At 40.0% G+C, this 13042-nt stretch overlaps 1 protein-coding gene across 5 annotated transcripts in view; it reads right to left on the bottom strand.

The window, feature by feature from the left end:
* The window catches only part of mcf2l2 (MCF.2 cell line derived transforming sequence-like 2), a 331126-nt gene that overhangs the window by 73194 nt on the left and 244890 nt on the right, over nucleotides 1-13042 (bottom strand). For all 5 annotated transcript variants that reach the window (XM_073041227.1, XM_073041231.1, XM_073041230.1 and 2 more), the window contains 2 exons: nucleotides 11857-11935; nucleotides 11252-11318 (listed from right to left, as the gene is read on the bottom strand). In XM_073041227.1, coding sequence (XP_072897328.1) covers nucleotides 11252-11318; nucleotides 11857-11935 — 146 coding nt within the window. The remainder of the gene's footprint in view (nucleotides 1-11251; nucleotides 11319-11856; nucleotides 11936-13042) is intronic.

Raw genomic sequence — 13042 nt, 5'->3', positions numbered from 1 at the left:
CACTATCATTATATCAGTAATTTTCTGAAAGAAACCAATATCACTTCCCAGGGGTGCGTATGTATTCAATAGAGTAACTGAATTTCCGTCTATATTCCCCCTTACCAGAATATATCTGCCCTTCTTATCTCCCATTTCGAATACTTTTTCAAAATTTAGCTTACTTGAGATAAGAATACCAACTCCTCTCCTATGTCCTGATTTATATGAGAAAAACAAATTAGTGAAGCCCATTCTCTTTAGTTTTCCATGCTCATTATCACTTAAGTGAGTTTCCTGTGAATATACTACATGGGCTTGTTCTTTTTTCATTTTGGATAGAAATCTATTACGTTTGATTGGATTTAATAGCCCATTGACATTAAAAGAAGTGAATTTTACCTTGTCCTTAGCCATCTGTATTTATCTGTCAATGTATCGTTGAAATTAGCAGAATAAAACTTAATCGATCTACTCCCTGAACAAATAAGAACCAAGAAATGCAAATAATAACAAAAAAGGCAACGAAGGTGTGATTCCAAGGCTGTGGTCTCTAGTAGATGACCCTGGGTTGAGCTAGAGGAAATGTCTAGCTGTGGGGGATAACCCCTCCTACTTGTGAGTTGAGGGCCCCTATTGCAGTATCCATAAAAGTCAGAGAACAAATTCATTACACAGAAAAGATTTCCCTGTGTACTCCATATATATATATATATATATATATATACACACACATACACACACACACACATATATATATTCTCATTTTGGTGGGGAAAAAGAAGTGAGTGTATGAATAAAAAATAACTGAGTAATATAAAATCCACATTATAATAAGTATTTCTTGAGATAGGTATATCACCGTCTACTTTTGCTTCCGTTTAGCTTTTCAACATTTTTAAAGTTAGCCAAACCTTATGGCTCTTCTGGAGGGGGTGAGGGCTGTCTTTGGAAAACTCCCAGTCGCTTCCTAATATAGTTCTCTCACCCTCCTCCCGTCTCCTGCCTTCTCGATTCTCACACTATTTCCCAAGCGGAGCGGGATAATTCCTCTGCCAGGCTTTCCCTCGGTTTGATCACGCTGACGGACAACCCTCTGGCCTTCATGTCTGTAGCCGCCTCTTCCACTGTCTGATACAGTTGGATTCCATCTTGATAAAACACTGGAAGTCTAGCAGGGTATGGAGTTTGAAATCTAATCCTTTCTTGCTTTAGTATTCGCTTCACCTCAGAGTATTCTTTACATTTCTGCAGGACCGTGGGGGGGGGGGTAATTTTCATCGAAACATATTGTTACCATCTAAAAACACCCTCTTCTTACCCCAGGCCCTTCGTAGAATCTCCACCTTGGTACTGTATCGAAGGAATTTAATTACTATTGAGCACCATCCACTTAATTTGATAAACAGTATACTTTGGATCAGCAGGTAAAGCAGAGGATATTCATCACGTCTCTGCATCAGTGAGTCCTGAGGCAGAGTCCCCACATGAAATGTTGACCATTCCTTTGCCTTCACAGGTGCTGCTTTGCCCATCGAATTCTTTCAGCATTTTGATTTTACTCCAGGTTCCAGCACCTGCAGTGACTTGTGTGTATATATTCGTTGGATGTTTAGCTTAGTGAGAAGAATAGATCAAATAAATTGTACCATGAGAAAAAGGAAAGAACCGAAAGCGTTATACAACAAAATAAGAAACTGCCCACAATAGAGACAGAGAGCTCCCAGTTGCCTCTCATTTTAATCCCTTACGACATTATCTTTGATGCTGGGTTCACACGTTCTTTCAACTAAACTTAATACAAGCTTGAGGAGCAGAACTTCACCTCTGGTGTGCCACATAATCACTTCAGGTTCGACGCTTCAATTTCAGATGATAAGCCAGCTGATTGCTTACATTTCTAGTTCTTCTGTGCTCTGTACTTCTAGTACTTCAAACACCCTGCATGTCCACCGACTTGCAGCTCCTTGAAACACAACATTTGTTCTGAGCTATTCCTCTCACCTCCTTCAGCAATTCTTCATTCAATCTCTCCGTCTCTACCACTTTGCAGACTGTTCCTTCAGTTCTGTGCTCTCCCTCTCTTTAACTTAAACCTGCTTCTTTTCTAGTCTTTCTCAGTTTATAGGTTCAAACGCATGTCAGTTATCTCTTTGATTATAACAGAACACAGACATTCCACGAATGCTGCTGCAGTGGACCGAGAACCATAGTTATTTCTGCACCCCTCCTTGGAAATCTCAACCATCCAGTGATCCAGCAACCATACAGCTTTACCTTTTTTTGAACTAACCAATCAATTATCAGTACCTCCAGTTGAACTCAGTCTTTTTGTGGGTTTCCCTCTAGCTGTCAGTCTGTGGTTTTGAATTGCCATGTGCTCCTGTCCCAGTCCTGCTCTACTCCGGCCCCTGTATCACTGAGTACGCCGTCTCTCATCTGTTTCTCATTATTACCTGTAATGCTGCCACTTCTGTCTCATTGCTCCACCTATCATCTGCCTCTCTGTTTATTGCCCAGTGTATTTCAGTCCTGTGTTTTCACCTGTTTGTTGCCAGATTGTGCTAGTGAATTTTCCTGAGCCTTTCCAGCATTTGTATCTATACTCTGTCTGTCTGACTATTGACTCTGCCTATTTCCTGATTCTGGTTTTTGGATTTCTCTGGATGTTTTGATCTCTGCCTGAACTTTGACACCGACTTTGTTTGCACCTTGGGGTTTGTTACTCAATTAATATCACTGTCTGCACAGTACTGGGTCTGTGATTGGATCTGTATTACTCAGGAATACAGGGGCCGGAGTAGAGCAGGAGCACATGGTAATACAAAACCACAGATTGACAGCTGGGGGAAACACACAAAGAGACAGTTCAACTGGAGGTACTGACATCAACACAACATTAATCAATCTCAGTGAGGTCACTGAACGAACCTCGTGGCCTGAGTTGACAAAAAAAAATGTCTGTCAACCAATTTCTCATCTTTTAGCTCCGGGACACAGCTTAGGTTTTATTTCAGGTTCCTGAAAAGTAGAGTTTAGTTTATTTTGATTTTAGCCTCAAATAATTGTTTTGAAATATGGAATATTAAATTTAATGAGGAAAATATGAGCAGCAGACACATTCTTGCATGTAATTGCTTTCAGGAAGCAGCGGCTGATAATCTGAGGTAAAATCTACACACGTTAGCTGTTCACATTCATCCAAAAGAATAAAGAATTTGGACATCTGACAATAAAAATATAAAAATAAATGAACATCATGTTTTCAAAAAGTATTTTTGTTGCTGAATTTCAAAATCAACAAGGTTTTAGGAAAGTCGTGTTAGAATTCTTATGTAACAAACAGGTCAGTTTCTAATTCAATTTTAAAGGCTACTGAACATGATTTGGGGGGCAATATATTGGAAAGGATACAGAATGGCAAAATAAATGGAAGTAGATTTGGGATAAATGATTCACTTTCAGATTAATGAAGCAAGTCCTACAGCTCAAATTACTGGTGACACTAAGATAGATGGGCGAGCATCATGGGGAAGATACAAAATCCTACAATGGGTCACATAGAGATATGTGAACGTGTGTGAAATCGCAAACGCAGCATGATGTAGGGAAATGGGAGGCATCAACCTTGAAATAAATAAAGAAAAACTAAAATTGGAATGAGACCACAAGTGGAATGAAGGAAGGTATCAGGAGGCACTAATATATAAAGCACAAAAAGATAATTCTGTAGGAACAAGTAATTGACTTGTTGAATTTTACTGCAAAGGATATGCATTATACAAGTAGGAATGTTTTGGTCCAGTTTGTCAGGGCTCTAGTGAGGCCACATTCATTTGAGGTGCAGCATATAGTTCTGATTGTCTCCATATTTGTGGAAGGATATACTTGCATTGAAGGCAGGTACAGAGAAGACTTACTAGTTTGAAAAAGATTTAATGAAAGGTTAGACAGGCTGGCCCTATCCTCATTGGAGTTTTAAATAAAGATGAGAGAGATGAGAAGGAACTTCTTTCAGAGGATCATGAATCTTTGTATCACTTACTCCAAGGAACACTGCAGGTGGAGTCATTGAATATGTTCATAGACATTGACAGACATTTAAAGTCTATGGGGTATGGGGGGAAAGTCAGAAAATTATGTTGAAACCGTGATTGGATCATGCATGATCTTAGTCAGCGGTGAATACAATTCAAAGGACTGATTGATCTACATCTGTTTCATATCATCTTATGTTCTTGTGCAGTATCAGTGATTAGGTGGATGCCAATCAGCTTTCAGTTTGTAATTGGGTGGAAATGTTTCTTCAGCTTTGCTTTTTTATTGTTCCTTTTAGTTCAAATTCAGAGATCAAAGTTTTCTGGTGCTTTGTTTCATAATTTAGCATGCACATGGCCATGCCCAGAGAGCCAAGAATGTTTTCGAACATTACGCGAATAGAACTGGAGTATGTTAAAATCAGCTGTTCTGCTTCAACTGATGTGACTTCAGCAGGAAGTACAAAAGGTCTGCTTTCTGTCAGAACTAGGTTACACAGTATGCTTAATGTAACCTTGTCTATCCCAAAAGAGAGCATAAACTAATCCTCATGATTAGTAGTATTTAGCACAAAGCTCTTTTGTAATAGAACATAGAAAAATACATCACAGTACAGGCCCTTCTGCCCACATAGTTGTACTGACCATTTAACCTATATGAATGCTGTTCATAGACATCAGTTCAGCATTCAACACAATCATCCCTCAGAAACTGACTGGAAAGCTGAGCCTACTGGGCCTGAACACCTCCCTCTGCAACTGGATCCGAGACTTCCTGACTGGGAGACCTCAGTCAGTCCTGATCGGGAGCAGCATCTCCAACACCATCACACTGAGCACGGGGGCTCCCTAGGGTTGCGTGCTCAGTCCACTGCTGTTCACTCTGCTGACCCATGACTGTGCTGCAACACACAGCACGAACCATATCATCAAGTTCACCGATGACACGACCGTGGTGGGTCTCATCAGCAAGAACGCCGAGTCAGCTTACAGAGAGGAGGTGGAGCAGCTAATGGACTGGTGCAGAGCCAACAACCTGTCTCTGAATGTGAACAAAACAAAATAGATGGTTGTTGACTTCAGGAGGGCACGGAGCGACCACTCCCCGCTGAACATCGACAGCTCCTCGGTAGAGATCGTTAAGAGCACCAAATTTCTTGGTGTTCACCTGCCGGAGAATCTCACCTGGTCCCTCAACACCAGCTCCATAGCAAAGAAAGCCCAGCAGCCTCTCTACTTTCTGCGAAGGCTGAGGAAAGTCCATCTCCCACCCCCCCATCCTCATCACATTCTACAGAGGTTGTATTGAGAGTATCCTGAGCAGCTGCATCACTGCCTGGTTCAGAAATTGCACCATCTCGGATCGCAAGACCCTGCAGCGGATAGTGAGGTCAGCTGAGAAGATCATCGGGGTCTCTCTTCCCGCCATCACAGACATTTACACTACACGCTGCATCCGCAAAGCAAACAGCATTATGAAGGACCCCATGCACCCCTCATACAATCTCTTCTCCCTCCTGCCATCTGGGAAAAGGCACCGAAGCATTCAGGCTCTCATGACCAGACTATGTAACAGTTTCTTCCCCCAAGCGATCAGTCTCCTCAATACCCAGAGTCTGGACTGACACCAACTTACTGCTCTCTACTGTGTCTATTGTCTTGTTTATTATTTATTGTAACGCCTGCACTGTTTTGTGCACTTTATGCATTCCTGGGTAGGTCTGTAGTCTAGTGTAGTTTTTTTCCCCTGTGTTGTTTTTACGTAGTTCAGTGTAGTTTTTGTACTGTTTCACACAGCACCATGGTCCTGAAAAACATTGTCTCATTTTTACGATGTATAGTACAAGCAGTTATGGTCAAAATGACAATAAAAAGTGACTTGACTTGACTTACTCTAAGGTCAATCTAACCCTTCCCTCTATTTTTTTTCCAGTTATGTCATCTTCAGTATACAGTATTACACAATCTTTGAAAGTTCTATTTTAGTGTAGTCATAGAAACAGACTCTTTGGCCCATCCAGTCCGTGCTAAGCCATTCAAACTACCTAGTCCTATCGACCTGCATCCGGATCATACCCTTATTTTCCATGTACTGCATTTGGGTCTCAGAATGTGACCTCTTCTATACCAGAAAACAAAATACACTTTTGTAGTCACTTTGCAGAACATCTCTGTTCAGTAATTGTGCATTGAGCTTCTAAGTGCCTAATACTCTAATTCTCCATCCAGTCCCCTCTCTGAGTTTTCCATCTTTGCCAATTTACAGTCTTCCAACGGAGTTCAGAATGGTTTTGAAAATGAGCATCTCAGTTTCCAAAATAGACATGAGATAACATTTAAACCACCGAATAACCAGCCTTTCAAGTTTGTATTAGAACTGGTTAAATTCATCAATCTGTAAAATTAGCAACAAACAATCTGCAGGAGAAACTCAGCAGCTCAAGTAACATCTGTGTGAGGAAAGGAGTTGTCAATGTTTTGGGTCAAAACCCTGCAACAGGACCAGAGTTTCTGTTATGTTCTGTAACTCCAAACATAAAACTAATTGAAAGAAAAACACAGAGCCAGGTTTAACATGTACTAGTGTTGTTTTACCTTTTAGTGAGCCATGTACTTATGATGCAGTCGCATAATGTCTTATGCCATTCACATACTTTTACATATAACATGCTATAAATTATGTAAACAAGAATGCATAATCAATCTATTTACAATATTACTGAAATATTAAATACACTCTTTTCTGCTTAGCTATAAACTCCAACTCAATACAGAATACATCTCAAATTATATAGTGCCTATAAAAAGTATTCACCCCCCCCCCCCCAAAAGTTTTAAAACAACTACTATATAGACATGCACAACATAGTAAATTTTAAGTTGTCCCATTCAGGCCTGAAGATTTAATTGCTGAAATGCATTTTTTACTCTTGGGAGATAACATCTTTCCCATCGGGCAGGGTGGGGGGGGGGCACGAGGGAGGTCACTCGGCTTGGTAGGTAAGAGCTGTGGCTGTGAAACAATCTCAGGTTCTGGGGCCTCCTCCGTAGTGGTTGTAGGAGTTGATTCTGAGATCGCAGGAAGTAGTTCTGACAGCTCTGGACATCTTTCTTCTGGTCACGTTGGCATCCCCTGCAGTGCATGGCAATCTGTTCGATCTGATCTATCCCAGGCCACCAGATAAAGCTCCGGGCTAATTGTTTCATTTTGACCATGCCTAGATAACTGGCATGTAGCTTCTCCAACAAGTCAGCTCTCAGCTTGGATGGTGCAACTGTCAATCATCACACAAGGCAACTCCTGTCAAGGCCAAGTTCATCCTGGTGCTGGTAAAAACAGGGAAACTGGGATTTCTGCTGCACATTCCAGCCATTTTGTGATACCATGTAGACCTGAAACAATGTGGGATCTTTGTCTGATTTCCCTTTGGGTCATCTCTGCCATAATAGGGAGACTTTCAATTTGCACTATGGAGAATACATCTAAAGGCGTGTCCTCTTTTGTTAATTTTTCAGGTATGTCCTTTTCCTAAGGTAAACAGGACAACCCATCAGCATTTCCATGATTAGTTGTTCTCTTGAATTTGATCTTGGAATTGTGTCCTCCAGGAAACAGAGCCCATCTCTGCATTCCTGCTGCTGCTGTTAGTGGAACACCCTTCTGTGGATTGAAGACGGACACTAGTGCTTGATCAGTAATAAGGATAAACTCTCTCCTGTACAAGTACTGGTGGAAATGTTTTACACCCCAAACCAGACCCAAAGCTCTCTGTCAATATGTGCATCATTTTTTTTCTCTGCAGCAGTAAGGGACCATGACACAAAGGCTAAGTGTCATTCACTTCCATCACGCATAACATGTGACAGGACTGCACCTAAACCACAAGGTGAGATATCACAGGAAAGCTTCACTAGACGATGTGGTTCATATTGTTTGAGTATGGTGTCTGCTGTCACCATTCCCTTTACCTTTTGGAAAAACACCTCACAATGCTCTGTTCATTGCCATTTCTTCCCAATCTGGAATAATGAGTTCAAAGGGTGGAGCACAGTAGCCAGGTTTGGCAGGAACCTGGTATAGTGATTGACAAATTCTAAAAAGGACTGCAACTGAGACACATCCTTTCACCTCTGCTTGAATTTTCTCGGCATACTTGTGTAATCTTTGTGCATCAGTCGAGTGGCCACAGTAAGTGAAGCTTGGTTGAAATAATTTACATTTGATGCATCATGCTCTGAGCATATAATCTTGTAATCTCTTTAACACTGTTTTGAAATTTTGAAGATGTTTCTTGTCATCCCCACTAGTAACAATGATGGCATCCAGGCAACACCTGATCCATAGATTTCTGCCAGAGTGCAGCTGCAGATGTTACTCCAAAAATAAGGTTATAGCAATAAAGCCCTTTATGAGTATTTATGGTGAGAAGCACTTTGGACTCTTCTTCCATTTCCATCTGTGGGTAGACCTCAGTTAAATCCATTTTGCTGCAGGATTTCCCTCCAGATAGGTTTGCAAAGAAATTCCCTATCCTGGGAAGAGGGTATTGATCTCCTTTCAGTACTGGGTCGATGATGACCTTAAAATCACCAGAGTTCCTGACAGTCCCATTCTTCTTGGCTACTGGGGCCATAGGCATTGTCCATGGGCTTCACTTAAACTAGGAAAGAATTCGTTCAACTTCCATGCAATCAAGGTCAGTACTTTATCATGGACGGGCGTTATAAAACTTGCATGTGGCATTTTGATTTAACACTATTTTACCCTTGATATATTTGAGTTTTCCAATGCTATCTTTTAACACTACTGTGGTATCATCCAGTATCTTTCTTAATTCACTTGCAGTTAACTCTATTGCTGGTGATGTGGCATGCAATAAGTGGATGGATCTGTAATCATGTTGTTGCCTCAGCCAATCATGTGCCCACACCACTGTCCCTCTTAACTACATACAAGCCCAATGTAGCTTCTTGGTTGTTATATTTCACTGTTATGAACTTCTCCAGTACAGATTCTTAGATATCTGTAGACTTCAATTTAGTATCTTTGAAATGCCATTCAAACCCATTTTGTGAAACAGCTGAGCCAGTGTCCAATTCCACTTTAATTAATTTATTGTTCACTTCTTGTGCAAGCCATAATGCATGTCCCCTGTTAATTTTCACATTATGTATCTCAAGGCTACCCAGTCCTGTGTCATTCTCATCAGATTTTTCCATCAACAGCATGCAGATTAGTGGTCTTTCTGAAACTGCAACCTCACTTCCTCTTTCTCTTCTCTGTGCAGTCCATTTGTTTTTGTCTGCCCAGCACGCGCTTTGTATATGTCCTTCTTTATTGCATTTTCTGCAAGTTTTGTCCTTAAACCTACATTGGTCTGGTGTACGTCAGCCCCTGCCTCAATTGTAACATCATTTGTTCACCCAAGTTGGTTTCTGTTTAGACATTACAATTTTCTTCACACTCTTTCATTCCTTACTGCAACTCAATCTGCAACGCTGTCTGCTCTTTCCAATGATACATTTATTTCAATTGATTTTTAAAATATGTATTAGACTTCAGTTAGAAGCCATTTTCAAATGCTTTCTTGTAAGATTCCATAAATTAAAATGATCTCTCATCATAAAGCCAATCACTGAACTGACAATGCTCAGCCAACTTCAATTCAACCATGCAAGATGAAATGGGCTCCCCTTCCTTTTGATTCTGCTTATGAGACCTAAAGCATTCTGCAATCAACAACATTTTTGGTTCTACATGATCCTGCATTACTTTCATGATATTAGCAAAGCTCATTTTGGTTGGTTTGGTTGGAGCAGTCAAACTTCTTCTACCTATTGCACTCTGCAAAACTGGCATTCAGTTCTCATTGGTTATTTCATTTGCTTTAAAATACTACTCAATTTGCACAGAATACAAAATCCAGTTATCCACTGTGCAATTGAATGCATCTAACTTTCCAATGTAGCCAGCCATTTTTGTGTTTTTTAAATGAATGTTATCACCTTGAACTCACTATGAACCTGTGAATTTCGTCCATTTTCTGCCTTCTTTTTGTAAAACTTAGCTGTCTCTGTCCCTTCCCAAAGAAGCACGATTGTGCTCTTTTTTTAAAAAAAAACTCAAACGTCTCACTGTGCTTCAACAGGTAGGTAGTTGTCTTGGGTTCATTTAAAACTTCGTCATCGCCACCATCATGCTTTGTAACTCCAAACATAAAACCAAAACTAATTGAAAGAAAAAACATGGAGCTGGGAAATAATGTGTACTAGTTTTGTTTTACATTTTAGTGATGCATGTGCTATACACTCATTTTACATATAACCCATAATGAATTACGCAAAGACTGCTTAATCAAACAATATGTTTACAATATTACTCAAATATCACTGAAATATTAAATACAGAATAGCTTCAATAATTCCTTTACCCCCACAGATACCACTAAACTCAGAGTTCTTCCAGCAGATTTATTGTTGCTCCAGATTCTACACTGTGATACCTTGTGTCTCAATCTGTCATGTTATCTTTGCCTTTTCCTCTCTTCATAAATGCGGCCTGTGTTGAAGCGTATTTCCTGCTTTCCTTCCTTCATTTAAGATTCCAGCAATGTCAGGTCCTCCGTGATTTCTATTTTTCTCCCTCTCCTTCATTTCTAACTATCTAGAAGACCTTGTAACTCATTTGCCACCATCATTCGTGTCATTCAGCCTCCTTTGGTCTATGTTCCACCACAGAAGTTCCTTGTATTCTCCTCTATCTCTGCAACTAAAGCTCTATTTGATTTCTAAATGTTCCCTGTTCTCCTGATTGATCACTGACCTGAAACATTATCTTTGTTTCCCTGCACAAATGCTGCCTGAGTATTGCGAACATTTTCTGTTTTTATTAGCATTAAATGTGCCCCAGATAAGGTTGTTATCATCAGCTTAAACTAAGCCTCTAATTTGTTGGTGATGCTGGTGATTAAGGAATTTAACAGAATAGTTCAGAATTACGTTCCGTTGAACAAAGGATGATAAGTGAATACTTGGTTTTGAGGGATTCTGAATTATGTCCCTTCAAATAATTAATGACATTTTTAATCACTCTTCAAAATATTGTGGTAATAATGAACTTATTTTCAAGGCACTCCTTTGCATAGCAGCTGAGATTGTGATTTACATATTAAATATCACCATTTGAGAAAGCTTATCACTCGGAAAGATAAAAAAAAAACGGCAGTGTTAAATACCTGTTCGGTGTGGTCAATGGAGCTTGATAAACATGTTCCTGGATCCTCTGGTTCAGCTGGCTTGCTTCTGTCATACAGGTAAGAAAAAGTAATGTAGTTATATGTACTTTATGATCTTAAACAAATGTTCTTGGCATCTTTTAGTTTTCCATCCATAGTCCAGATTTTCCTGCCCCTGCAACAATAACTATTGGCTATAGAGGATTGAATAGAACTGGACAAGACACCTACCTCTATATGGAAGGGACCTGATTTTCTGCTTTTTGGCTACAACAACTGAGCATGCTTTGCCAAGGGGTATGCATGTTCCCCTGCTTTACACCTCTACTATAAATGTACCCAGTCAGATCAAGTCAAACTATAATTACTGGTATCTCATTTAGATTGTGACAATAGAACTAGAGTAAACACTGCAGTTCTGAAATTAAAGCTCTGTTTATTCCTGGTCACTTGACAACTGTTGACATTGGAATTTCTGCACACATTGAAATGCAATGATAAATAATAGGAAGGATTAGAAAAAATATCTGGTATTATAGGGGTAACTAACTAGGGTTGAACATTTTTAAATACATGTCAATAGCCTGGTTGGCACTATAATTTACCTCGGTAAGCTTGCAATTGTCCTGTTAGTACTTTCCGTATTTCAGAAACCCATAGATTCTTCAGTTCTACCGATGATGCCTGTAAGCAGGTATTCATTTCAAATTAGAGTCCAACGTTAATAACAAACAAATGGCTTGAAAACTGCGCACAAGATTTTCTAATTGGGTTATGCCTGTTTTATTGCACATGACTGGCAGATTGGGATGGAAATCATTTGGGAACTACTTTTCCAGGGGCTCACACTCTGTCGGCCATTTTTTAAAATCCACATATGAATAATGCACTCATCTAACATGGCCAAACTTCCACAGTAGTGTCCACCCCAAACTCTGACACCAACCCCTCCCCCAGTTCCTCCTAAATAATATCTGTTCATCTATGTTAATTTAAGTACACAGAAGGTATATAAGATTTAGAACATAGAATAGTACAGCACATTAGATAGATAGATATATAGATACTTTATTCATCCCCATGGGGAAATTCAACTTTTTTTTTCCAATGTCCCATACACTTGTTGTAGCAAAACTAATTACATACAATACTTAACTCAGTAAAAAAAATGATATGCATCTAAATCACTATCTCAAAAAGCATTAATAATAGCTTTTAAAAAGTTCTTAAGTCCCTTCAGCCCACAATGTTGTGCCAACCCTCAAACTCTGCCTCCCATATAACCCCCCACCTTAAATTCCTCCATATACTTGTCTAGTAGTCTCTTAAACTTCACTAGTGTGTCTGTCTCCACCACTGATTCAGGCAGTGCATTCCATGCACCAACCACTCTGAGTGAAAAACCTTCCTCTAATATCCCCCTTGAACTTCCCTCCCCTTAACTTAAAGCCATGTCCTCTTGTACTGAGCAGTGGTGCCCTGGGGAAGAGGCACTGGCTGTCCACTCTGTCTATTCCTCTTAATATCTTGTACACCTCAATCATGTCTCCTCTCATCCTCCTCCTCTCCAAAGAGTAAAGCCCTAGCTCCCTTAATCTCTGATCATAATCCATACTCTCTAAACCAGGCAGCATCCTGGTAAATCTCCTCTGTACCCTTTCCAATGCTTCCACATCCTTCCTATAGTGAGGCAACCAGAACTGGACACAGTACTCCAAGTGTGGCCTAACTAGAGTTTTATAGAGCTGCATCATTACATCGCGTCTCTTAAACTCTATCCCCCGACTTATG

The sequence above is a fragment of the Hemitrygon akajei genome, chromosome 3, assembly GCF_048418815.1.
Source record: "Hemitrygon akajei chromosome 3, sHemAka1.3, whole genome shotgun sequence".
NCBI lineage: Eukaryota > Metazoa > Chordata > Chondrichthyes > Myliobatiformes > Dasyatidae > Hemitrygon > Hemitrygon akajei.
The sequence above is the reverse complement of the archived record's forward strand: the minus strand, read 5'-3'. Positions and strand labels throughout refer to the sequence as shown.